This window comes from Ictidomys tridecemlineatus, chromosome 3, assembly GCF_052094955.1.
Source record: "Ictidomys tridecemlineatus isolate mIctTri1 chromosome 3, mIctTri1.hap1, whole genome shotgun sequence".
NCBI lineage: Eukaryota > Metazoa > Chordata > Mammalia > Rodentia > Sciuridae > Ictidomys > Ictidomys tridecemlineatus.
Genome location: NC_135479.1, coordinates 18643918 through 18669038, shown reverse-complemented (window position 1 = coordinate 18669038; position 25121 = coordinate 18643918). Strand labels below are relative to the sequence as shown.

At 46.4% G+C, this 25121-nt stretch overlaps 1 protein-coding gene and 1 non-coding gene across 2 annotated transcripts; one reads left to right on the top strand and one right to left on the bottom strand.

Moving 5' to 3' along the window:
• Window positions 1-956: 956 nt before the first annotated feature.
• Window positions 957-1061, bottom strand: LOC120884558 (U6 spliceosomal RNA). Its single transcript, XR_005726993.1, has one exon. It is a non-coding gene; the product is annotated as a U6 spliceosomal RNA (small nuclear RNA).
• Window positions 1062-8644: 7583 nt separating this feature from the next.
• Window positions 8645-23468, top strand: Hrob (homologous recombination factor with OB-fold). Its single transcript, XM_040268718.2, has 10 exons — window positions 8645-8913; window positions 9943-9993; window positions 12358-13545; window positions 15009-15092; window positions 16036-16176; window positions 16761-16869; window positions 17058-17143; window positions 17531-17653; window positions 19125-19245; window positions 21997-23468. The coding sequence occupies exons 1-10, from the start codon at window positions 8911-8913 to the stop codon at window positions 22086-22088; spliced, it is 1998 nt and encodes a 665-aa protein (XP_040124652.2). The 5' UTR covers window positions 8645-8910; the 3' UTR covers window positions 22089-23468.
• Window positions 23469-25121: the final 1653 nt, after the last annotated feature.

Here is a 25121-nt window from a genome sequence, read left to right as displayed (position 1 = left end):
TGTTTTGTTTTGGTTCCAGAGATTGAACTCAGGGCACTCGACCACTGAGCCACATCCCCAGCTCTATTTTATATTTTATTTAGAGATAGGGTCTCGCTGAGTTGCTTAGCACCTTGCCATTGCTGAGGCTGGCTTTGAACTCAAAATGTTCCTGCCTCAGCCTCCCGAGCTCCTGGGATTACAGGTGTGCACTACTACGGCCAGTAGCTTTTAAAAATTCTTAATATATTAATATTTTTTCTATTGTAAACTCATGAACTCTTATTGTAGGAAGTTCTGGGGGTGGGGTGGGAATGTAGCTCAGTAGTAGAGCACTTGGCTAGCATTGAACCCTAGGTTCAATCCCCAGCACATGGCCATGAAAAAAAAAAAAAATTCTGGGAGGAGGATCAGAAAAGTGCAAAGAGGAAAATATAACCACTCCTAAAGCCATAATCCAGTGAGAACAGTTGTTAATAATTAAGTAGATTTGTTAGGCATGGTGGCACATGCCTTTAATATCAGCTACTCAGGAAGCTGACGCAGGAAGATCCCAAGTTTGAGGTCAGCCTGAATAACTTAGTGAGACCCTGTCTCAAAATAAAATAAAAAGGGTGTGGACGTAGCTCAGCACAGAGCACTTGCCTCGCATGTGCAAGGCCCTGGTTTCAATTCCCAGTACTGCTAAAAAATAAAATAAAATAAGGTAAAGACTTTTATACTTTTTAAAATCTTTTTCTCTCTGCTCTTATTTTGAAGAAAAATTGTATCCAACTATACATATCTTACAATCTGAATTTTTATGTAACATTCCATGAAAATACTCCCTTGGTATCAAATCTCCTATATAATTTCTGGTGGTAATGCAGTATTCCATTGTGTTGTTTCCTTATTTGATCCCCTATTGTTGGACATTGAGGTTGTTTCCAAATTTTCATTTGATTTTTTGGTTGGTTGGTACTGGGATTTTTTTTTTTTTTAATATGGAACGCTTCACGAATCTGCATGTCATACTTGCGCAAGGGCCATGCTCATCTTCTCTGTATCATTCCAATTTTAGTATATGTGCTGCCGAAGTGTGCATGGTACTAGGGATTTGACCCAGAGCTTCACACATGCTAGGCAAGCACTCTCACTGAGCTGTACCCTAGCACTTCGAAATTTCTTTAAGGCTTCTGACCTAGTAAGGGATGATACCTTGGAACCAGGTTGTCCAAATCAGAAGCCAGAGCCTCAGGTAATTTTTAGTCCAAGAGCAGAAGGTTGATTAATGTGGGACTGTGCGTGTGTGTATATACACACACACACGCGTGCAGGGCGTAGAGGCTACCATTTTGTAAGATGGTCGGGCACTGGGGATATAACTGTGTGGAGCTTCCTTGGAAATCAGAGGAACACTTGCCCCTTCCCTATTCCCTGCTCCCAACCACCCACTGGTGCTCCAGGATGCACCCTTCAGCATCTCCTTTCTTTCTGCATCCATGCTTGCTTTTTCTTTTCTTTTCTTCTTTTTAATACATATTTTTTAGTTGTCAATGGACCTTTATTTTGTTCATTCATTCATTCATTTATTTATATGTGGTGCTGAGAATCGAACCCAGTGCCTCATAGAGGTCAAGCAAGCACTATACCCTGAGCCCCAGCCCCAGCCCTTATGCTTGTCTTAATGCTCCTCCCAAGCAAACTGGATGCCTTTTTGTGTGTGGGGGGGGGAGGGGGGGGTGTCCAGCCAGCTGCAATCTGCCCTAAACTGTGCCCCACAGCACTGAATGGGTCAGCTTTGTTTCCAAAACTAGACCTTGGCACCCCCGAGGGGTCCAGCCTCCCCTTCCCTAACCCTCAGCATGGGAGGAGGACCAACTGGGGTTACCTTGGGGAGGTGGCTGTTAGATGGGGGCATACATGATAGAGAAGTTGGATGTCTCCGTCCTCACGGAGATCTTCAGATGACTCACAAGCCACCCGAGGGGAGCGAGGGGAGCGAGGGGCTAGGAGATGAATGGATTGCAAACCAGAGGGAGGGGCGGAAGAGATGAGCTTCAGAGCCTTGATTGGCCCACGTCAGTTTCTCCCCGAACATCTGCAGTGCGTGGGGTTGAGCGATCCCACCGGGTTGGGGGGGGGGTGGGTAGGGCTGGGAGGCTGGCTGACGTTCGCTTCCCGCCTGCTGGGCCGGCCCGGAGCAGTTCATGAATGACTCACCTCATTGTCAGGCTGATTCACTGCTCCGCTGGGGACTTGAGGGAGGGGGGTGAGGAGGCCCCATCTGTACGAATCACACCACACACTCGCAGATGCGCAGGCGGGGCTCTAGCAGGGCCTTGTACCTGCGCAGGTACTGGATGGGTAGGTTTTCCGTGGTAAGAGAGAGGGGGATGCACATCACCTTGTGTTTGGAAAACAAGATTGAAGTTTCTGTCTACAGTGTACCTGTGACTATTTGCATTTAAATTAATTAAAATTAAATACAATTTGGCTGAGATTGTAGCTCAGTGGTAGAGTGCTTGCCTAGTACAAAAAGGCACTGGGTTTGATCCTTAGCACCACACCAAAATAATAATAATAATAATAATAATAATAATAATAATAACAATAATAAAAAGTAAAGGGGGCTGGGTTTGTGGCTCAGTGGTAGAGTGCTCACCTAGCACATGGGAGGCCCTGGGTTCAAGGCTAAGCACCACAGAAAAATAAATAAAATAAAGGTATCATATCCAACTACAACTAAAAACTAACTAAATAAATAAATAAAGGTATTGTGTCCATCTACAACTAAAAAAATTTTTAAATTAAATACAATTGTATCTTTAGTTCCTTAATCTTTTTTCTTTCCTTCCTTCCTTCCTTCCTTCCTTACTTCCTTTCTTTCTTCTTTTCTTTTTTTTTTTTTTTTTTTTTTGATTCCAGGGATTGAATCCAGAGGTGCTTAACCACTGAGCAACATCCCCAGTCCTTTTTTATGCTTTATTTAGAGACAGGGTCTTGCTGCCTCGCTGTGTTGCTGAGGTTGGCTTTAAACTTGTCATCCTTCTGCCTTAGCTTCTGGAGTGGGAGCAACTGGGGTAACAGGCATGCACTACCACCTGATTTAATTCCTGAATCTTAAAACCACATTTCAGGTGCTCAGTTCAAGAGGCTAGTGGCTACTCTATTGGATAGGGAAAATAGAAAACATTTCCATGTACACAGTTCTATTGGAGGGTTGGGTATATAGCTCAGAAATAGCACTTTTGCCTAGAATGTGGAAATCACTGGGCTAAATCCTTAATACCTGAAACAAAACAGAAAGAAAGAAAGAAAGAAAGAAAGAAAGAAAGAAAGAAAGAAAGAAAGAAAGAAAGAAAGAAATTTAAGGTTCTGTTGGACAGTTGGTTTACATACACTGGCTACACACTTAGAATCCACAGCCTTCATATGTACAAAACCACATAATCAAAGCCACCCTCCCCCACCCCATATGCAGTGCACAGCCACATTTAATTTCATACAGTTACTCAACATGCAATACCCACCCACCAACATAGCCACACAAAACTCTTGGTATATGTACACATTTGCTGTCCAAATATACCACTGTTCATACCAAGGAAAACATAAATATAAACACATGCATCATCACACTGATTCAAATATAACTGTTCATATGATAAACACACAAACCAGGTAGAAGTGCATTTGCAAATATGCTGAAATCCACACAAAGCCAAGCCATGTGGTTCCCATAACAATTTCCAAGCACATGTTTGCAAACTCAAATGGGGGAAAGGGAACCCACATTTGTTGAGGCCCTGCCAACATGCCAGGCATGGAGTTGCCATTTCAATGTATTCGTTCATTGAAACTCAGCATTCCAGTGAGGAAGATGGAGTATTTTATTATAGTATTCTTTCTTCATAGTTGAAGCAACTAAGGTTCAGAGAGGGATAAAGTAACTTAAGTTTATGAATCAAGATTTGTCTAACTCCACAGCTAGTACAGCACGCTATCTTTAAACACACACACACACACACATTCTAGATATGTTCTCCATTGTAACTAATTAGGTAAGGCTCCTTATTCAAAACTGAAGGTATTTATAGCAGTGAGCCAAGATTCCTCCATGTTGCCTCCTAACAAAGGCTTTAAGTCATTCAACAGACATTGTTCAGTATCTTCAGTGTGCCAAGTGCTGATTCACAAAGGTGAAAAGACACAGGTCTTGGCCAGAAGGAGTGCAAAGTCCATTAGGGAGATGTGAGAGAAACCTTAAGACAATATATAGTGCTCAATAGATGTGAGCTACAATGGAAGTAGGTCCCAAATCCAAGCAACCAATGAGCAGGAAACTTAGGTCTACCTGGGGCAGGCAAGGAAGGCTTCTTGGAAGAGGCAGCAAGTGAGCTGGGGCTTAAAGAATGACTGGGGTGGAGAGGGATTGGTATTTTGGGGGAGATTGGATGAGAGACAGGGTAAGGCATGGGGACTGGCGCCAGAGCACTGTAGGCTCTAGGGATTTTTTTTATGTTATCTTTTGGTGACTGAGAAGGGCTTAAAGATTTGGGGCCTTGCACATGCTAAGCAAGTGCTCTATTACTGAGTTATACCCCCAGCTCTAAAGAATTTTACAGGGGATCTCATTTGCATGTTAGAAAGAATGAGCAGAAGGAAGGAAAGCTCAGACTAGGGGGACCACCAGGAAGTATTGCAATAGTACAAGCAAGAGCTGTTGTCTGTCCTAGGAGTATAAGGCATCTGGAGAAGATGAAGGATGGGGAGGGATGGAGGAGGGTGTAGCCTGTTCTGAGCTAGAGCAGAGCAACAGTCTTCTGACCCATAGAAAAATATGAAAGCTATGGATTCTCCCTCAGAATAAAGCACGTGTGCATAGGCACATGATGTTTTGCACATAATTATAGGGGACTTATGTTCCCCAAAGCCTCAGGTTAAGAACTCAGTTCCTTGGAATTCTAAGAAGCAAAATGACATAGTAGTTAAGTTTGTGGATCCTGAAGTCAGACTCCCTGGTTTATAATCTCAGTGTTTTAGTCAGCTTTTTTTTTTTTTTTTTTTTTTTTTTTTTGCTGCTTTGAGTAAATGACCCGACCAGCACAACTGTAGAGGAGGAAGAGTTTATTTGAGGGCTTATGGTTTCATAGGTCTTAATCCATAGAAGGCTGGCTCCATTCCTCAGGGCTCAAGGTGAACCTGAACATCATGGCAGAAGGGTGTGGTAGGGGGAAGCAGCTCCAGTGGGGATCAGAAAGCAGAGAGAGGTCTCTACTTGCCAGATATAAATATATACCCCCCAAAGCCACGCCCCCAATTCCCACCTCCTCCAGCCACACCCTACCACTTTAGCTACCACTCAAACACTCCCAGAAGTTAATCACTGTTTGCATTAAGACTCTCACAGACCAATAATTTCTCTTCTAAACCTTCTTGCATTGTCTCACATGTGAGCTTTTGGGGGACACGATATCTAAACCATAACACCCAGCTCTACCATCAATTAGCTATGTGAGCCTGGGCAGGACCTTGACCCTGGAACAGTATCTGGCACCCAGAAAGTGCTCAGGAAGTACTGGCTATTATTGTTATGGGTTTAATCACAGTGCTATTAGGACCCCTCCTCGCTTACTCACTCTTGCATCCCACTTCACAGCTGGAGATCTGATGGTGTCTCTGCGCCCATTTTTCTTGGTTCTCTGAACTCACTCCTTCCTTTTAGGTCTGAGTTTCCATTATCCTTAAACCTATTTATTAAAGAGTGAAGCCATGCTGGGCATGGTGGTGCACGCTTTTAATCCCAGCAGCTTGGAAGGCTGAGGAGGATCATGAGTTCAAAGCCAACCTCAGAAACTTAGTGAGACCCTAAGCAACTCAGCAAGACCCTGCCTCTAAATAAAAAATAAAAAGGCTCAGTGGTTAAGCACCCCTGGGTTAAATTCCCAATACCAAAAGTAAAAAAAAAAAAAAAAAAAAGTGAAGCTAAATAATCCCTTTTCAAAGAGGAAAAAGAGGTCCTAGGATCTAGGCCAATCACTTGGAGACTCAGTCTTTTCCTTTACTCTGAGATGACAGGCATTTGATTTGGGGGGACCTTCAGCATGGGGGTCCTTCCCAACTCTACAGTCACAGACAACCTACTCACTGCATCCTGCCAGCCTCTCTCTAAAATGTTCCAGCTAGGGCTGGGGTTGTAGTTCATTGGTAGAATGCTTGGTTAGCATGCATAAGGCCCTGGGTTCCATCCCCAATGTCACACACACACACACACACACACACACAGAAAAAAAAAAAGACAAAAAAACTAAGGGGCTAGGGTTGTAGCTCAGTAGTACAGGACAAAGCCCTGGTGTTCAATCCCCAACACTGGGAAAAAGGAGGAGGGGATGGGGAAGAGGGGGAAGGAGGAAGGGGAGAAGGGGGGAGGAGGAAGAGGAGGAGGAGGAGGGGGGAAGGAGGAGGGGGATGTGGAGGAGGAGGAAGGGGGAAGGAGGAAGGGGGGGAGGAGGAGAGGGGGGAAGGAGGAGGGGGAAGAGGAGGAGGGGGTAAGGAGGAAGGGGAGGAGGAGGAGGGGGAAGGAGGAAGGGGAGGAGGAGGGGGGAAAGAAAGGGAAGAGGAGGAGCCACACATCTATAGTCACAGATACTTGGGAGGCCAAGGCAGGAATATCACTCCAGAGCATGAGTTTGAGACTAGCCTGCAACACAACACCCATCTTAAAAAAATAAAACAAGCTGGGCAGAGTAACCTGTGCCATGCTTGTAATCTCAGCCACTCAGGAGGCTGAGACAAGAGGATCACAAGTTTGAGGCTAATCTTGGCTAAATTGCTGTCTTAAGAAATTAAAAAGGGATGATGTGGTTCAGTGATAGAGCACTTGCCTAGCATGTGTGAGGCCCTGGGTTTGATTTTCAGCACCACATATAAATAAATAAAAATAAAGGTCCATTGACAACTAAAAATAAATCTTAAAAATACAACAGGCTAGGGATGTAGATCAGTGGTAGAGCACTCCTGGATTCAATCTCCAGTATTGTAAACAACAGCAACAGCAAAAAGAAAGGTAATGGAGGAAAACACATTCCTAAGCAGAAGCTGGGCATGACGGCACACACCTGTAATGCCAGCAGCTCAGGAGGCTGAGGCAGGAGGATTGCAAGTTCAAAGCCAGCTTCAGCAACTAAGTAACTCAGCAAGACTCTGTCTCAAAAATAAAACAAAAAGGGGCTAGGAATGTGTCTCAGTGGTTAATCACACCTGGGTTCAATCCATGGTACCAAAAAGAAAGGAAAGATTTCTAAGCAGATGATCCACTATTAAGTAATTAAGTCATCAAAAAAAAAAAAAGTAATTAAGTCATTGCCTGACCTTGATGAAGCCCTTTTCCCCTCTGGTCCTCATTTTCCCAATCTGTAAATACCTGTCCTTTGCCCTTCATATAATCTTTATGAAGACAAAACGAACAAATGTTAAATTGTAAGCTATAAATTATGGTACATACAGAAGTTTTTGTTATTCTTCTTGATCTTTTGTGCTCTGTGATCCCTCTAAAGGAGACAGCCCAGATCTCCGAGAACCTTGTAACTGGATCTCTAGGATGATCCACAGCTGGGCAGGATGAGCTGTTCTTGGTATTCCTGTGAAAAGAAGAAGCCTGGGAGGGTTGGGGTTTTGTCTCCTGGCTTAGAAACCTCAAGGGAAGCAGAATGGCCTTAAGAGAATCCCTAACTTAGAGGAGAGTTGGCAGTTGAGGTTTCCTTTCCTGTTGTCCTATGTAAGACAGGTAAACTGGACCACTCACAGCTCTGATGGAAGCCACAGGCCATCCTGATGTAAGGTCAGACCAGGCCACCCTGGGGAAGATTCCAGGATGGCTCCAATCAGATCATTGGAGTTGCCTACCTTCCTCCTGCTTGTTGTCTTCAAAACTATGTGGCACAAGCTGCTGCTGTAGTGATAAGCAAGAAAGGAAAATGAGGTAGGACCGAGGGTCAATAACCAAAGAGAGTTGGCCTTTGTCTCCCTGTCTAGTTATGAACTTGATTTCTCTATCCCCAGTGTCAGCACTGTCCCATTGCACAGTAGTCATGTCATTCATTCAATAACTATTGAGCACCAAGCTGGGTGTTTGGGGATACAAAGCTGGATAAGGTAAACAAGGTCGGTCCCCACCCTCAGGAAGCCTATTTATTCTAGTTAGGAAGATATGAATAAAGATATTAACCATAACAAACATAAATCATGAAAAGTGCTGAGAAGTAAATAAAGTGTTGTGATGGGGAAAGGGATGTTACTTGAGAGAGAAGATGACAGGGAAGATCTGAATCTAATCTGAAACATGAAGAATAAAAAGAACCAGATCAAGAGCATCGGCTGGATAACATGTGTGGCATGCATCGACGGATGGACAGATGCACAAAGACACGAACCGACCGGGTGGGTACTGGTGAGGAAGTCACGCTTCCATACCCAGTTCCTAGTGTGCTTAAACACAGAGGTGCGGGAGCAGGACTGGGCTTCAAGGACCCAAAATTCTTCAATCTTGCTTGGTCTCCCCTAAACTAGTTGAACCAGCCTACTAGGTCCGAGGAGCCGCAGGGGGGCGACCGAGAGCTCATTCATTTCCCCTTTAAGGCTGAGGCGGAAGGGCGAGAGGGTGAAGGCCTTTATGTCGGCGGGATAGAAACAGACCCGTCCCTTTAAGAGGGCGGAGACGCTGGTGTGGCGGCGGCTTTGAATGCGTCCGGGAGCCTCGGCCCCCAGCCTCCTTGAGACCCTTCCTCAGCCTGCTCGGTAGTTGGAAAGACGCTTCCCTCTATTCCTGTACTCCAGTATCATCGCCCAGCGTCCTCCACTTCCATCTGGGTTGAGGCCGAGGCGACCCCCCCCCCACCGAGTCTGGGTGGGCTAGGCCGATCCACCCTCCGGAGCCCACCCGCTGGAGCCATGGTAATGCCGCGCCCACGCTAGGGGTCCTCCAGCTGCGGTCCCAGCTCCCGGAACCTGGTGGTTCCAGGTCCTCAGCCGCAGGGGATGCAGGGCCTGGGTCTGGGTGGGACTCAGGGTTCTAGTTTGGGTTTGGCCGGACGCGCTGGAATCCCTGGGAAAGCACATTCCCCTGCTCCACGCTGGTCTTGTTTCCCTCCTGTTGCCTTCCTTCTCTTTTTGGAGAATTGTTCATCCTTCCCAGTGCTCTCAAACGCCTATCTCTTGGATCCATCCCTCCCCTCTCTGCTTTCGCCCTCCCTGCACTCTGACCTTTGATCCCAGGGAAGGCGAGATCAGCATAGCTCTCTGGCATCTGGGATCTGGCACCACCCCTGGCTTGACACTCATCTGGAGCTAGCCACAGCATCCCTGCTGGCTAGAAAGTAGGAACCATGGACGAGGGCACCCCACACTTCTGGGAGCCTAGCTTTTGGGCTCTGGATTAGGTGGAAGAAAATTCTTGGCTTGAGTCTCCGACACCAGACCATTATGCCCAGCATATTTGGATTTATGGTAGATTCTTATGTTTGACAGACTTTGGGGTTGTTGCAAAATCCTCAGGTCTGTGTACACAGTCCTGATCCTCACTTCCCACAGTGTTGTACTAGGGATGAACCCAGGGCCTCAGGCATACCAGACAAGCACTCTCCCACTGAGCTGCACCCCCATCACAGCACAGGGCTGATTCTGAAGAACTGCTTTCGCTCCCCTTGGCAGCCTTCTCTTTGCCCCTCTTTCAAGGACTAACACACATGGATCTAAGTGGATTCTATTACAAGAAAAGATTTTTAAGTCATTTAAATCTTCAACTGAATCCCATTTTTTCTCTCCTCATCCCTTATTCCTCCCCCAGCACTAGCAAAAAAAAAAAAAAAAAAAAAAAACAGTACACCTGATGGTCTTGTCAGAGTTGCGAAGAAGCAATGAAGACAGAATGTACTTGCAAATGGCATTTCTCCTCCAGCCTCAATTGCTTTGTTTTCCTTTCAGGCATGCAGTTTGCGGAAGCTGTTTACTGTGGAAGAGGAGTTTGAAGATGAGGTAAGGAAGTGTTGGTAATCAGAGATGGCAAAGGATATAAACATCCAGGTCCAGAACATTTTGGAGCAGCCTGCTGCAGCCTCCTTTCCATTGATATGTATATCTTTTTTGTCTATGAGAGATATTGAAATGATAAGAAATGAAAACAACCTACTTAACTGTCTTAGCAACAAACAAAAAAAACAGAGATCAGTTGCTTAATTGTCCTATCTCTAAGTTATTAGGGCCTTTTCTCAGAAGCTCTGTTCTGTAGATGATTTAAATCACTTTCATGATAGCATACTGGAGGTGGGAAGAAGGTTTTTGGAGAGCATGAATAAATAGTGTAGGAGACAGTACAGTTACTGGATGGCTTTTGGTTTGTGATCACCAGCTGGCCATGTAAACCAGGGCAAATTGCTTCCGCTTTCTGTTCTACAATATAAGGGGCATTCTTCTGCCTCAGATCTTATTCCCTTCCCACTCATTCTCCTGAAGGTGAGGAATTCGACTAGATCTAAATCCAGGGTATTAAAATCACCTTTATCTAGGCCCTACCACATGCCAATTAAGTCAGAATTTCTGGTGCTGGCAGGGGTGTTTCTGAAGTATAGCCAGAGACCTCTGAACTAATGGTCTCTGTAGCTCTCTTCACATTTAGAACCAATGGATATAACCTCATCCAGGAGGCTGGAAATTACCACCTCTGATCCTTTTTAGAAAGAGGAGTATTTAAATGAATAAAGCCCAAAGAGGTAAGTTTAACTTGCCTGCCTGACAATATAGCACAGATAGCCAGGATGAGGACTCAGCCTTTTGATACCAATCTAATGGACATGGAACCTACTAAAATACATTTACAGAATAGAATTTTTCTATTTTACCAAAGACAAGCCATTCAATAATTACCTTTTTTTGTGGGGGGTGTTTAGAATCAAACCCAGAGCCTTGTGCCTACTCAGCATGCCTCTACTGCTGATGCACACCCTTAACACCAATAAAAACTACTTTTTGTCTCCCAGTGCTTTGCCCCCAAATTCCATTATGTTCAGATGTCTAACTTGTCCCTGGTATGGTGGTAAATTCTGCACCACTGTGTCCATCTGGGAAAATTGTAGTAAAATACATACATGGTACCTAGAACCAGTGAGGTTGAAAATATTAGTTTTTGTTATTACATGGGGGACTTAATTTTTTTTTTGCGTGTGTGTGTGTGTGTGTGTGTGTGTGTATGATGCTGGGGATTGAACCCAGGGCCTTGTGCATGTGAGGCAAGCACTCTACCAACTGAGCTATATCCCCAGCCCTGGAACTTAATTTTTGTTTTTACAAATAATTAAAAATTACCAGCTTTGTCAAGGAGATGAGTCCTTGTCTTTCAGCTTTGGAGATGTGTGATTACAGGCTGAAAAGGTGACTCTTAAAGTGACCCTCTTGGGTCTTAACAGGTAATGGAATTAAGGGACTGTTCAAGTTTCTGTTCCTTGAAAATGGCAGACCAGTCCCTTTCCCTCTTCCTAAGACACATAACATATTTGAGAGTGAGCTCTTTGGGAAAAAAGGAATCCATCAATATCCAGGTCATTGGGGTTTTATTACTTCTATAATTCTAATCAATATTATTATTATTGCTAAATCCTAAAGTATTCCTGCTAGAGTATGGGACTCTTGATAATATACAAAACAGGTAAAAAAAAAAAAAAAAGGTTTTTTACCTTTCTTTAGCCCAGACAATACAGTGTGGCAGCAGGGGTGTAGGTGGAGGGGACCTTTCTGTCAGTTAAATCAGCAGTTCTGACTCAAAAACACCCTCAGAACAGGTCTGTTGCTCTTGAAGGTGTCAATCTCACCTTGCTTCCCAACTGGAATCCATACTTAATTTAACTTGCCTGAAAAGCTATATTTAACTTCCACCTATTTTGCTGGATCCAGGGGTTCTCTGGCTTACTGAAGACTGATGTGGTGTGTGTGTGTGTGTGTGTGTGGATAGCTCCCTATTGCATTGATTGGACACCAGAAAGCTAGATTTCTTGAGAAAGGTGCATGTCCTTGGATGAATCCTTTGACTCCTTAGTTCTCTGGGACATTTGTTTCTGCTTTTCTGCACCTAATCTAGAGATTGAAGAAAGACAGAAACTACTTGCAGACTTAGCCTTAGAATGTTTCTGATAGAAGCCTGGTGGTAGGCTCATGGGCAAGGTTATAAGCAATTGGTGAGAGACATCCCTGTTGTCTTTTACACCTTGTTTTCCCACTTGCAAGCACACACACATATGTACTACATGCCTGCACAGTAAAAGTGAGCTTTTTAAAAAAATTTTCCAAAACATTAATAAAAGTAAAAATTTCCAGATGCAAAGATCTACTGTCTCTGCTTCTTTGTAGGATTTCTTATCTGCTGTGGAGGATGCAGAGAACCAATTTGCTGGCTCACTACCTGTGAATGCTGGGTGCCTACGACCTGTTTCTTCCAAGCCACAGGAGACTGTGCAGGGGCAGTCCTCAACGAGACTACCATTACATCCCACTGCTTCTTCAGAGGCTTTGAGATTGCCAACCCTGGGACTCTGCCTCCCAACCTCCAGCATGCCCAGAGCCATCAGAGATCCACCTTCTACAGAAACTGTCCCCATAAGCCCTGCCTCAGCTTCCAGCAGCTGGACTGGCAATCAGAAAAGAATGACGCTGCCAGAAGTGCTCCAAGAGTCAGCAAGACCCCAGTCCTCAGCCTCCCGCCCCCTCCTCACCTTTGAGAGCCAACAGCAGGGATTGGGTGGTTTTGAGGGGCCTGAACAAGACGAATTTGATAAAGTCCTGGCAAGCATGGAGCTGGAGGCAGCTGGCATGGAGCTGGAACTTGGTGTTAGCAGTGAGGCCACACAAATCTCGCCTGCCCAGCACCAGGAGGACACAATCTTGGCTAAAAAGGCCCGGGTAGCTGATCTGAGTGGATCTTGCCAGCAGGGGCCCATGTCTGCCACCCACAAAACAGGTGTCATGTCAGCCCTGGATGAGTCTCTAGAGCCTGTTTCCCACTGTAGGACTCCACGGCCCTGCATGAAACCTGGTGCTGCAGGCAACCTTCCTATGCCAACTGCTTTAGCAGTTCCTACTCAGCAACCCCACTGGGAAATCTGTCCCCAAACCCCCCCTGTTCCCATACCCCGGCCTCTCCAAGTTGCTGGAAGATCTCTTCAGAGCAGCCCTCAAAATCGTTTGCCTGGTCAGCCATTTCAGTCTCCTGGTGCCTGGTTAAGTGGCAAACCTCATTTTCCTAGACCTCGAACTCCCAACTCCAGGTCTACTCCCTCGAAGACCAGCTCTGTGGTCTCTCTTTGGGATCCCTTGCAATCCCGAGCCCCAGTGTCTTCTATTGAGTCTCCTGTCAGCAACCCAAAAGGTCCCCATTCCTCCCAAAAGGTTCCCCAGGTAGCTCTGCAGACCCCCATAGTCACCAACCACCTGGTGCAGCTGGTCACTGCTGCCAACCGGACTCCCCAGAAGCCTACTTGCCCCTCCACCCGAGCCAAAATGCGCCGCTTCCCTGGCCCAGCAGGACTCCTACCTCACCAGGTGAGTGACCTGGTTCTCTAAGAGCAGAGATAAGGGAGAAAAGCAATAGTCCAGCACTGTCCCCTATCCAACCCTAGAACATCTTTCTCCTGAAGAGGAAGGAGGTGAAGATAGGCAGCATTTGCAAAATTGTGGAAGAAGTCAAAAAAAGTGGGAAGGGGCCTGTTGTAGCTCAGTGGCAGAGCGCTTGCCTAGCAGTTGTGAGGCCCAGGTTCCAGGCAGAAAAAGAAGTGGGAAGGAAAAATGCTAGAAAATTCACCCAGGGAAGAGGTGTGCATAAGGCTCTGGGAATTTCCTGGTTTTCATGTTTGTTTTCCTACTACCAGGGCAGGGGGGTTCATTTGCTCATATTTGATGAGGAGTAGATATTGGGTAATTTGCTTTGAACTGAAAATACAAAGATTAAAGAGGGGGCTGGGTTGTGGCTCAGTGCTACAGCACTTGCCTAGCTCGTGGAAGACCCTGGGTTCAATCCCCAGTACCACATAAAAAATAAATAAATAAAGGTATTGTGTACAACTAAAAAATAAATGTTTAAAAAAAAAATAAAGGGGAACAATTTCTGTCCTAAGGAGCTTACAGTGTACAAATGATTAGGCACAAAGAGCCCAGTGTAAGAGTCATTCCCTGGCTGCTGGGGAGACACAGCTTACCTTGGGCTTGATGGATGGCTTTGGGTTGATGAGAAGGAGGTAAAGAGGTATGGGGGAGGGGCTGTGCTGAGGACAGTCCAGTGCGGGAAGACAGAAGGAGGGAAGAGGGAGGAGCCAGTGCAAAGCACAGATGCCCAAAAGCAAGTGCTCTCAGAGATCCACATAACAGGTAACCGTGGCTGTTGCATGGGGTCAATATGAGGAAGTCAGGGCTGAAGGGAAGACACCTCTGCTGAAAGTTTGGATTTAAGCAGTAGATAGGGTCTCACTGAATTGCTTTAGGGTCTCACTAAGTAGCTGAGGCTGGCTTTGAACTCTCGATCCTCCTACCTGAGTCACTGGGATTACAGGCCTGTGCCACTGTACCCAGCTCCTTTCCTTGGGTGTTTTGAAACAGTTTCTGCTTGTAACTTTCTCTTCCACAGCACTTCAAGAGAAATCCAGGGAGGCTGTCCGTTTTCCTTCTGGGCTGGATCTCCCTAGAGGAAAGGGTTAGGTTCCTGAGAAGGGACCTGGGGAAAATTGTCCCTTAACTCCTCACTGGCCCCTCTATGTGGGTCACTGCCCCCTTCAGGCAGCCCTGGGTTTTGCTCCTGAGCCAGCTCCAGCTTCCTCACATTCCCAAAACGATCCCCAAAGTGTCTTTTTTGAGCTGCTAGTAAGGCTCTTGAGACTGCGTTAGGAGATGTAATATGTGTTAATTGTCCCTGATAGTTTCCTGAACTCATTATGTAATCCAGACAAGACGCTGTACTTGTAAATAACAGCTGCTGAGCTTGCTCTCACCTTCTCTTCTCTCTCTCCTCTTAGCATAGTGGGAAGAATCTGGAGGAAATCATGGTTTCCACACCCCAGACTCCAGCTCATGGTGCTCTGGCTAAATTCCGGACAGAGGTAACTTATTCCATGTAAATGTTAACTTCCTGGGCATCATTTGAGAGTGGGGAGTGTCCCTGCATATTGGGGGAGTTGGGAATTAAAGTGCTGCTGAGAAGGCAGCTGGGGGAGGTGGTGATTTTACTGGCATAAAATAAGGCCTGTCCTGATGCCAGCCAGCCATTAACCAATGCCTTGGGTCTGGCCTTCTTTCCTATCTAAGAAATAAAGGCCCAGCTAGCTCCATCTTCCCTCAGGGAAGGAGAGTGTAATACATATTATGAGACTGTGCTTTGGGAACCTTTTCTCTGAGGTTTCTGGGAACTGTGCAGGGGAGAATCTGCCTTCATCTTGCCTCCAAGGGGGTCTCTCTTGATGTGTGAGACCAGCTTTTCTCCTCTCTGGAGTTCTTGTTGGCCTACTCTACCCCTGGGCCCACTTTTGCTTTTAATTCTCTGAAGTATTTCTTCTCTTTGCTGCAGTTCCCCAGATTTGCCAGTCCATTTCAGATCCAAACCAGGCAATAGTCATCTGAATTAAAATCAGTTATTAATATAATAAGGCTAATAGTTAAAGCCAGAGACAAAATAAGATTACAGAATTCAAAATGGCAAAGACACTCCTGGAATCCTATATACATATGTGGGGGATCTCTACCCCAAATTAGTACCACAAGAGACAAGCATGGTTAATCTATTGCTTCAATGTAATTAAAGTCAAGATCTGATTTTAAAAAAAAAAACAAAACACCTTTGTTGTAGCTGCTTAGTGAAAAATGTGATATGCAGCAAGATTTCACATAATATTTTCTGACCTTGGAGATAATTGGGAGACTGTTTCTACCATGCTACGGTCTTTCCTAGAGACTTACCCTTTGTCTCCCACCATTCATCCTGTCTCAGTCAAGCGTCTGTAGGAAGAGAAACCTATTAACGCAGGCTCCTACTCTACTCTATACCAGGTTGTTGTTAGTTCCCAGTCATCAGTGGAGGAGGATTTTGAGCGAGGGCCCTGGCTGACCATGAAATCTTCTCTGGGCCTGGATGAGAGAGACCCAACCTGCTTCCTTTGTACCTATAGCATCATCATGGTACTGCGGAAGGTAAGGACTCTGAGCACTGAGACCCAATGAGAAGACCATTTTTCTCCCTTTCAACAATCTATTGCCCTAGTCCACCGTAAGAGGGGGTTATCTGCTTCCTGTTACCCCAGGCCTATCCCTGAGGAGCAGCATGAGTGAATTTCCTTTGGTTGTACCTTCGCTGGCCTGCCTATTCCCTATCATCCACAGTACTGGGCACAAGGAGAGCAGGCTCTGAGTATGCCTCTGTACTTCTAGGCACTGGATGGAGTTAAGCACAATGCTACCCTCAGAGCTCCCCAGCCATCAAGGGCCACGTGGAGATACATGTTAGTACATGTATATGCTATATCCTTTCCCATGTCCACCATGATGGAGTGCTATATAAATACATGTACACAAAAGAAAGGAGGCAGGGGAGAGACATGAAGGGCTGCCAGCTTCAGGCCTGCCAGAGAAGATAAGATATGCCCTTCCAATTGCCCCCTTTGCCCTCCATGACAGAAGAGCATCACCAGTCCCTGGTTACCTCCAGCACACTTGGGGACTTGGGAAGGTGCAGGTGAGCCCTGATCAGCTCTGTGAATGCCTCTCTCTGTAAGTAGGCAGCCTTGAAGCAGCTCCCCAGGAACAAGGTCCCCAACATGGCAGTGATGATCAAATCCCTGACTCGGAGTACAATGGACGCCAGTGTGGTTTTCAAGGACCCTACAGGTAAGGAGTTAGGTTCTGGGAATGTCTTGTTGTAGCCTCGGTTGAGGTCAAGAGAGGAGGAGAAATCACTCCCTCCATTTGCAGGCAGAAACATTGAGGCAATGAGAACCCCACTTGCCAGCCAGGACTCAAACCAGTTGCTGTATTGCCCTTGATCCTGAGACTGATGGGCCATATGGTATTTGCAGGAGAAATGCAAGGGACTGTGCACAGGGTACTGCTGGAGACACGCCAGAATGAACTGAAGCCTGGCTCAGTGCTGTTGCTGAAGCAGGTATGGGAGCTCTAAGTGGCGGCCAGCCCTCCACCCCTCCTACCCTGGAGAGAACCCTCAGGTTTCCTGTGTTCTTTCCTGGCTGGCTGCCTTCCCTCCTTATGCCCAAGCAAGGAGGGACTGGACTATTGGTAGGCCCTGGCTTGCTAAAGTTGAGGGCAGGCCTGAGGCCCTTGAGCTGCTCCTGTTCCTTGGAGATGGATGGATATGGAGGGTTGAGGGGAAAGGTGTGGTAAGGGTTCTACTTGGTACCAAGGCCGGGACAGGAGTGATTTGTGTGATGCTGATGCAGAGAACCCTTAACAGGCAGCAGGCGAGTACCAGGTGGCCATCTGGCAGCACCCAGTTCTCCATCAGGTCACCGACCTTCCTCTTCCTCAATTCCAGATTGGAGTGTTTTCTCCTTCACTCCGAAATCACTATCTCAACGTGACACCCAACAACCTGGTCCATATATACAGCCCAGATTCTGGGGACGGGAACCTCAAGCCATCTCAGCCTTTCTCCAAGGTAAGAGGAGCAGGATGGATGAACTCACAGAGGGTTCCTTCTGCCTGGATCTTCTCGGTTCTTTTCTCCTCCCCCCTGAGAAGCGGAGTTGTGAAGGGGACACTTGCCCTGAGGCAAAAAGATACATTTGGGGACAGAACTATCTCCTCCTGTTCCTGGTCTAGCCACCTGCTGGACAGGTTAGTAATAGTACCTAGAGGCACAGTTGGCTTCTTGGTGATCCCTGAGTGTCTGATGGCAGGCTTGAACATCTGAGAGGATAGCAGTCATTTCAGAACTAACCAAGGTGAGGGCTCACCAGAGGTGGTGACAGAAAATGACTAAGGGTCAGATCTGCTGTGGGGCGGGTATCTACAAAGAACAGCAAGCCACAGTGGACCTTCAGGTGACTAGCTCTTGCTCTGCCTTCCCTCCGGCCTTTGCCTTTGCTGAGTCAGGCAGAAACTACCCAAAGCACTGGGAGCGCTCCTCTAGGAACCGAGGTAGCTTCACTGTCTCTGAGGTGATGGCTTTCTAGGCAGCTCCACTCCAAGGTGAGAGTGCAGAGCTAGGCTTGTTTAGTTGTCTGCACCCTTCTTGGGATCCTGGCCCAATAGGGCGGGAGGCTTGAGTCTTGTCCCAGTTCTGCTGATAGTTTCCGCTGTGACCTTGGGCAAGTCCTTTCTCCTACCCTGCCATTGCTTCATCTACAGTACAAGAGTGTTAGACTTGATAACATCTAGTCCACTTAAGCCATTAGCTCTAATTTTTCTACTTATAGTTCCTTTATTTTTTCCCCTTAACACCTCCACATTCTTTTATTTTTAGTTGAAGATGGACACAATACCTTTATTTATTTTTATGTGGTGCTGAAGATCAAACCCAGCGCCTCGCACATGCTAGGCGAGCACTCTACTGCTGAGCCACAAGTCCCTCACATTCTCTTAAAATCACCCTACTTCTAAAAATAATCCTTATTTTTCTTTTAAATTTCTAATCATCCATACTCATTGTTATGGCATAGAAAAGCAAAGAATGAAACTCATCTTCTTCCACTTTTCATCCCCTAGGGCTAACCATAGTTAACAATTTAAGTGCCAGTTTTAATTACCTGTCCATATACTAGCTAGTTTGGAGATTATTAACAGCTCATATTTAATCTCAGGCTAACTCTTCAACATATTTCCGAATGGCCTCTTTACTCACTGCTCCACTTATATAGATTCCCTAGAACACTAGATATCAACAAAATTAGAAAAGAAACTCACCCCTAATGGTTTGTTTTGTTTTAATTGTCTGCTGGTTTGGATGTTTGGTTTTTTAACTCCCTCCCCTAGCCTGGGCATGGGTGACCCCAGCCTCTACCATATTCCTCCATTATGTTTCTTTCCTAAGCCCCCACCAGGCCCTTTAAGGTCATCTGGGTAGAGGTGGTACCATCTGGAGGGATTTCAGGGTCATGGGTATTGGTGACGAGCTCCTCTGTCCCCAGGATCCAGGAAGCTTCCATGATGACCTCCAGCATGATGTGGCCACAAAGCCCAGGGAAGATCTCAGAACAGAACAGAATCCAGTGGCAGGGGTGTCCCCTGAGGAAGAACTTCCAGAAACAGGTAAGAGAGTCAGCTCGTCAGGATCAGGAAAATCCTTTGCTCTAGCATAACTGGGCCAAAATCCTCCTGGTTACATTTTGTTCCTTCTCCTATGAGTCTCTGGACCTTGCATAATTTTATAGAAATCAAATATGGTATCTCGTTTGTCAAGGCTACAGTCCACAAACTAGTTGACAGTGTGATGGGGCCATGTAAAGTGTGATCCACATGTCTCCCCTGCCTCCAGGCCCTGTGCTTTTCACCTCAGGATACACTACCATCTTCTGTCCAGATAGACAGACACTATCTTTGTGCCACATTTTGATTCCTCTGTGGGCTGATGACCAGACCATAGAGGCAGATTTCCCCATTCTGACTAAGCTCAAAGGCCCACTAAAGGGTGCTGAGAAACCACATCTCCATGTACTTACGTGGGGGCCCAGGATACAAACCCGAGAGGCCCAGATGCAGACCTGTTGTGGGCAGGCCCCAGGAGGCTACATCATCCAGTGAAACAGAGTCCCGAGTTGCTTCCTTAGGCTTTTTTTTTTTTTAGGTATTGGGAATTGAACTCAGGGGCACTTGACCACTGAGCCACATCCCTAGCCCTATTTTGTATTTTATTTAGAGACAGGGTCTCCCTGAGTTGTTTAGCACCTTGCTTTTTGCTGAGGCTGGCTTTAAACTTGCAATTCTCCTGCCTCAGCCTTCCCTGCTGCTGAGATTACAGGCGTGTGCCACCGAGCCTGGTGCTTCCTTAGCTTTTTGATTCCAGAAATTCAGTCCTGTCTGAGCCCAAAGTTCATGGGATTATGGGTAGTTGTCTCACATTAACAATTCACAGTATGCCAATGGATGGACTAAAACCCATTTATTTATATTCTGTGAAAGAATATCTCCCTATGCTGGGCTCTTGCATTGTCTGGAATCTTTTGCTCTCTCTTTATAAGAAAGCTTGATCATAAGCACAATCATCATAAGAATGTTGTTTGCCAGGTGTGATGGCATATGCCTGTTATCTCAGTGACTCATGAGGCTGAGAGAGAGGAGGATCACAGGTTCAAATCTAGCCTCAGCAACTTAGTGAGACCCTTAGCACTTTGGAAGACCTTGTCTCAAAAAAGAAAAAGGACTGGGGATGAAGCTCAGTGGTAAAGCATCCCTGAGTTCAATCCCTAGTACCAAAATAAATAAGGAATCGCTCTGCATTAGCAATCACTAAGTACAGTGCTAATCACCTTAATTAAATTTTGAATACTTCCCAAACTAACTACTTCCTTTAATACACAGCAGCAGTGTGCATTGAGTGCTCTTGCTAGACTTGGAACTAGGTTCTTGGTGTAGTATACGAACAGTCTGACTTAACTCCTAGGGCTTCCTGATCCTACTCAGGAAGGATTGCCAATAGTGGTTCTGGTATCACTTGGAAGCAGAGTATGCTTACCTTGGGAAACTTGTTTTACCTCTTTATATCCTGTTCTCTCAGGTGAAGTGGGGTTTATCACAGAACCACCATGAGATGCCCTATGAAAGGTTACTGATACACAGAGAAAGTACTCAGTAAGTTATTAGCTGCTCTTATTAACAAAAAGAAGGTCAATAAAGATTACTGCAAGCTGGGCGTGGAGGTGCACACCTGTAATCCCAGCAGCTTGGGAAGCTGAGGCAGGAGGATTGCAAGTTCAAAGTCTCCTCAGCAGTGGCAAGGCACTAAGCAACTCAGTGAGACCCTGTCTCTAAATAAAATATAAAATAGGGCTGGGGATGTGGCTTAGTGGTTGAGTGCCCTGAGTTTAATCCCGGATACCAAAAAAAAAAAAAAAGATTACTGCATGCCTGGAATCCCAGTTACTCAGGAGGCTGAGTCAGGAGGATTGCAAGAGTGAGAACAGCCTGAGCAACTTAGTAAGAACTTGAACTTGTCTCCAAAAGTAAAAAGAATGTAACTCAGTGGTAAAGAGCCTCTGGGTTCAATCCCCAATATCTTAAAAAAAAAAAAAAGGGGGGGTGGTGGTGAGGAGAGGATTACAAGGTTGGCTCTGTTTCCAGATTCTTGGACTTAAGCATACATTATCTGAGAACTGTGGTTCGGTAACAATTTTTTAATTGTATGATACAAGGAATTGAACCCAAAGGCTCTTTACCACTAGGTTACAACCCCATCTCTATTTTTTATTTTGAGGTGGGGTCTCACTAAGTTGCTGAATTTATGGTCTTGAATTTATGATCCTCCTGACTTAGCCTCCCAGGTAACTGAGATTACAGGTATGTGCCACTTTACCTGGCAGGAATGGTTACTTTCATTCCCTACTCCCACTCAGGAATTTTGGGGAAGGGTGTGATGCTCTCTCCAACCATTAGAAGAGATACCAGATTAATGAATGAGCTTTGTGATTTTGAACATATCCAGTGGCTTTTGCATCTTCCTTCTGCTATCCAATGAGAGAGTTACATAGGGGACCTCAGAAGCCTTCCTGCTTGGTGCTGTGCCTCTCAATGAAAGGGGAGGAACCACTGAGCCCAGGGGGACTCCCTTTCTTATCAGAACAGCCCAGGCATTATGTCCTGCCTTTTGCTGTGCACGTGTACTTGGGGAGCGGAAGGAGATGGAAGTCGGGTCAGTCTCAGGCCCACTGGCATGGGCACCACTGACTGGGGGGAGCTACCTCTCCGTCTGGCCAGGCCCTGTCCCTCCTGAAGGGCAGGTACTTTAGACCCCAGGCAAGCAGAACCTTAATGTTGTCACTGAGGCTGCCTTCCTTACCCCTGCAGATGACTTGGATGGACTTCTGAGTGAGCTCCCTGAGGACTTCTTCTGTGGGACCAGGAGTTGGGACTGCCCCAAGGCAGGGTACCCACCATAAGCAAGCAGCCTCTCAGCTCCCAGGCAAGGCTCTGGGTATGTCTGGTCACATCCAAGGGAAAGAAGGCCCACATGACTGGAAACTTGCCAAAGCTTGGGCTTCTGTGGTGCTCCTACCCTGGACGCTGCACCTGAAAAGTCCCTCGTCTCGGATTCTGCACTGCTGCGGCTTTGAGACGTCCTTGGCATTGCCATCCCAGACCTCAGCCAAGGACTGGCTCTTAGCCTTCCTGTTTTCAAGCCTTCTGGCCCTCCATTCCTTTGGTCACCAATAGGAAAGTTGTGTCATCTTTTCATTTCAGCTGAACTTGAGAGAATGTTAGACCTAGTTTGCTTGTCCCTTTACTCCCCAGTCCCAGGGAAGCTGAGGTGCTAAGAAGGACTGTACCACGACAAAGACAAGATTCCCAGGTGCAGGGGCAGCCATGTGGGCTTTTGTACCTAGTTCTGAAATAAGAAGCCTCAGGCAGAGCCAAGCAACTCTGGTTCTTTGTGTGTGTGTGTGTGTGTGTGTGTGTGTGTGTGTGTTTTAACACCTTTTCTTTTAGAAAATTTTAGACTTACAGATTTACTATAAAAATAGTTCAGCAAGTTTCCGTATACTCTATATCCAGTTTCCCCCTATTATTCACCTCTGACATTAATATGGTACATTTATCATAATGAATGAACCGATATCAGTACATTATCACTAACTCACTTCATACTTTTTTCAGATTTACTCAGTTTCCCCTCATGTCCTTCCACAGTTTCAGGGTCCAATCCAGAATCCCACATTACATTTAATTTTACTGTCTCTTTAGGCTTCTCTTATTGGTGGCAGTTTCTCAGACTTTCCTTGTTTAGACAACTTCAACGGTTCTGAGAAGCACTGGCTGGGCATAGTGTAGGATGCCCTCTGTTAGGATTTGTTTGGTGTTTTTCTCATGATTGGACTGGGGTTATATAGGTTTTGGGGAGGAAGAAAGAGGTAAGGTGCCATTCCCTCAACATCTTGTCAGGGTTTGTGTGGCCCTGGGTCACCTGGCTGGGGTAAGGTTCAGGCTTCTGCGCTGCTGAGTGGCTCTTTTCCCTTCTCCTTCCTGTTGTGCTAGAAGTCGCCCTGCACAGTACACACTTCAGCGGGGGGAGTTCTGTTCCACCTCTTTAAAGGTAGAAGAGCTACATATATTATTTTGAATTCTTCTGCACAGGAAATTTGTCTGTTCTCCCTCATTTATATCAGTATGGACTCAGGAATTTATTTCATACTTTGGGTTCTAATCAAATAGTACTTTATTTCTTTGCCAAGTAACTCCTCATTGCTGGAGCTTCTCAATACCACCTTTCAGACAGGAGTTGACAATGGCATGGGTGTGGCATAAAAGGATTAATTATTCAAGTTACCAAACATTGTTTTCCTTTCCGGGATGAAGGGCAGAGAGGAAAACTCTCCCAACTCCTGGACAAGCAAGGGCAGGTTAAAGAGCCCAGTTGACACCAGCCTCCCCTGCCTCAGCCAGGGGCCTCCCATGGACCTGGGCTCTGCACTGCTCTGGGAGGAGGTATTAATCTCCTTTTCCCAGAGAGCAGTGGATCCTATAGAGGCAGAAGTGAACAAGCACCTTGAAAACTCCATGTTCAGTTGACTGTTGATTGAAGCGGGCCCTGTTCCAGAAGGCTTTTGTGCTCCTAGGCCTGGCAGGAGAGGGCTAATTTCCCAGCACTCTTTCCCCTTCATGTTCCCATTTGGTCTTCCTACTTGAACATACCATGCATTTCTTCCGCCCACAGTTCACAGCTTTAACCTCTGTAGCTTAGATCTGGGACAGAGCCCATCTATCCCATGGTAGCTAGACCACCCAGCACCCTGACCTATAGTCCCTCACTCCAGACACTTGGAGTGGAGTCCTGGACCCCACTGCTCAGCCTCGACTCATCCCAAACTACTGCATGTCCTGGTTTCTTGTGTGCTTCAGGCTCTGAGCTCTCAGAAGCCAGGCTGGGCATCGAATCTCCTGGCACTGTTTCCTCCAGCACTTCTGGGCTCCTGTGGGACCATGGGCAGGCTGAAGCAAAGGCTTTCTTTCTCTGCCTTCAGCAAGCTAATGCTAAGTACAAGGAGACCCACACACAGGATCTCTAAGGGACAGAGCTGTAGTCAGCACCTTCATGCTTGTGTGGCATGAAGGCAGGAAAAGAGGCTGGGTTGGAACTGTTGTGTGCCTTAGGGGGAAAGGGGACGCCTACCACCTGGGCCCCTCTTGGCCCCAGCTGGCCTTGCCAGACTCCCAATCCTGGGAACCCAGCTGTAGGTGCTCAGCCTGGCCGTTGGCGGGACAAATAAAACACTGAATGGGTTCCAATAGGGTTAATCACAGCTTCATCTATAGAGGAGCCTTTCTCTGAGGATCTCCAAGCCCTCACTGTGCATGACCTCATTCCTCTTCTGGGATCCCCCACCCTGGAATGCTACCAAGATGCTGGGGCCAGGCAGAGAGTGAGTGAACAGAGGGCCAGGGCAGTGCCAGAAAAAGCCCAAGCTGCTGCCACCCACTTGGGTGGGCGGATGAGTGTTTGCTCTGGCAGAGAGTAGGGGCCTCCATTCAATGCACTACACATTAAGAGTCTGGCCTGCCTTGAGCCAAGTGCTCCTAGACACCACATCCAGACTGACTGTGTGCCCTGGAGCCCCATGCAGCATGGTAGAGTAATGTCTACAGCATGGGATAGGTGCTTGCAAAGCCTGCCCGGAGTTCTTTAGAAGCACAGATTGGGGAGTAGCTGGAACTATAGGCTGGAGCACCTGGGGTTGCTGTAGAGACATCTCCCCAGAGCAGGTGATCTTGGAAGTGGGCTTGGAGGAGTTAGTATACAACGGCATGAGCTTAAGCAGGGAATGGCAGGGAGGAGGGAGGAGCCTTGAGGAGAATGCTAATGTCTTGGGACCATCCCAAGGAACTGGGGCTTAGCTAGAGAGGGCAGTGACAACATTCTAATGCTAGAAGTCATTAGGTTTTTTTTTTGTTGTTGTTTTTTGAGGGGGGTACTGAGG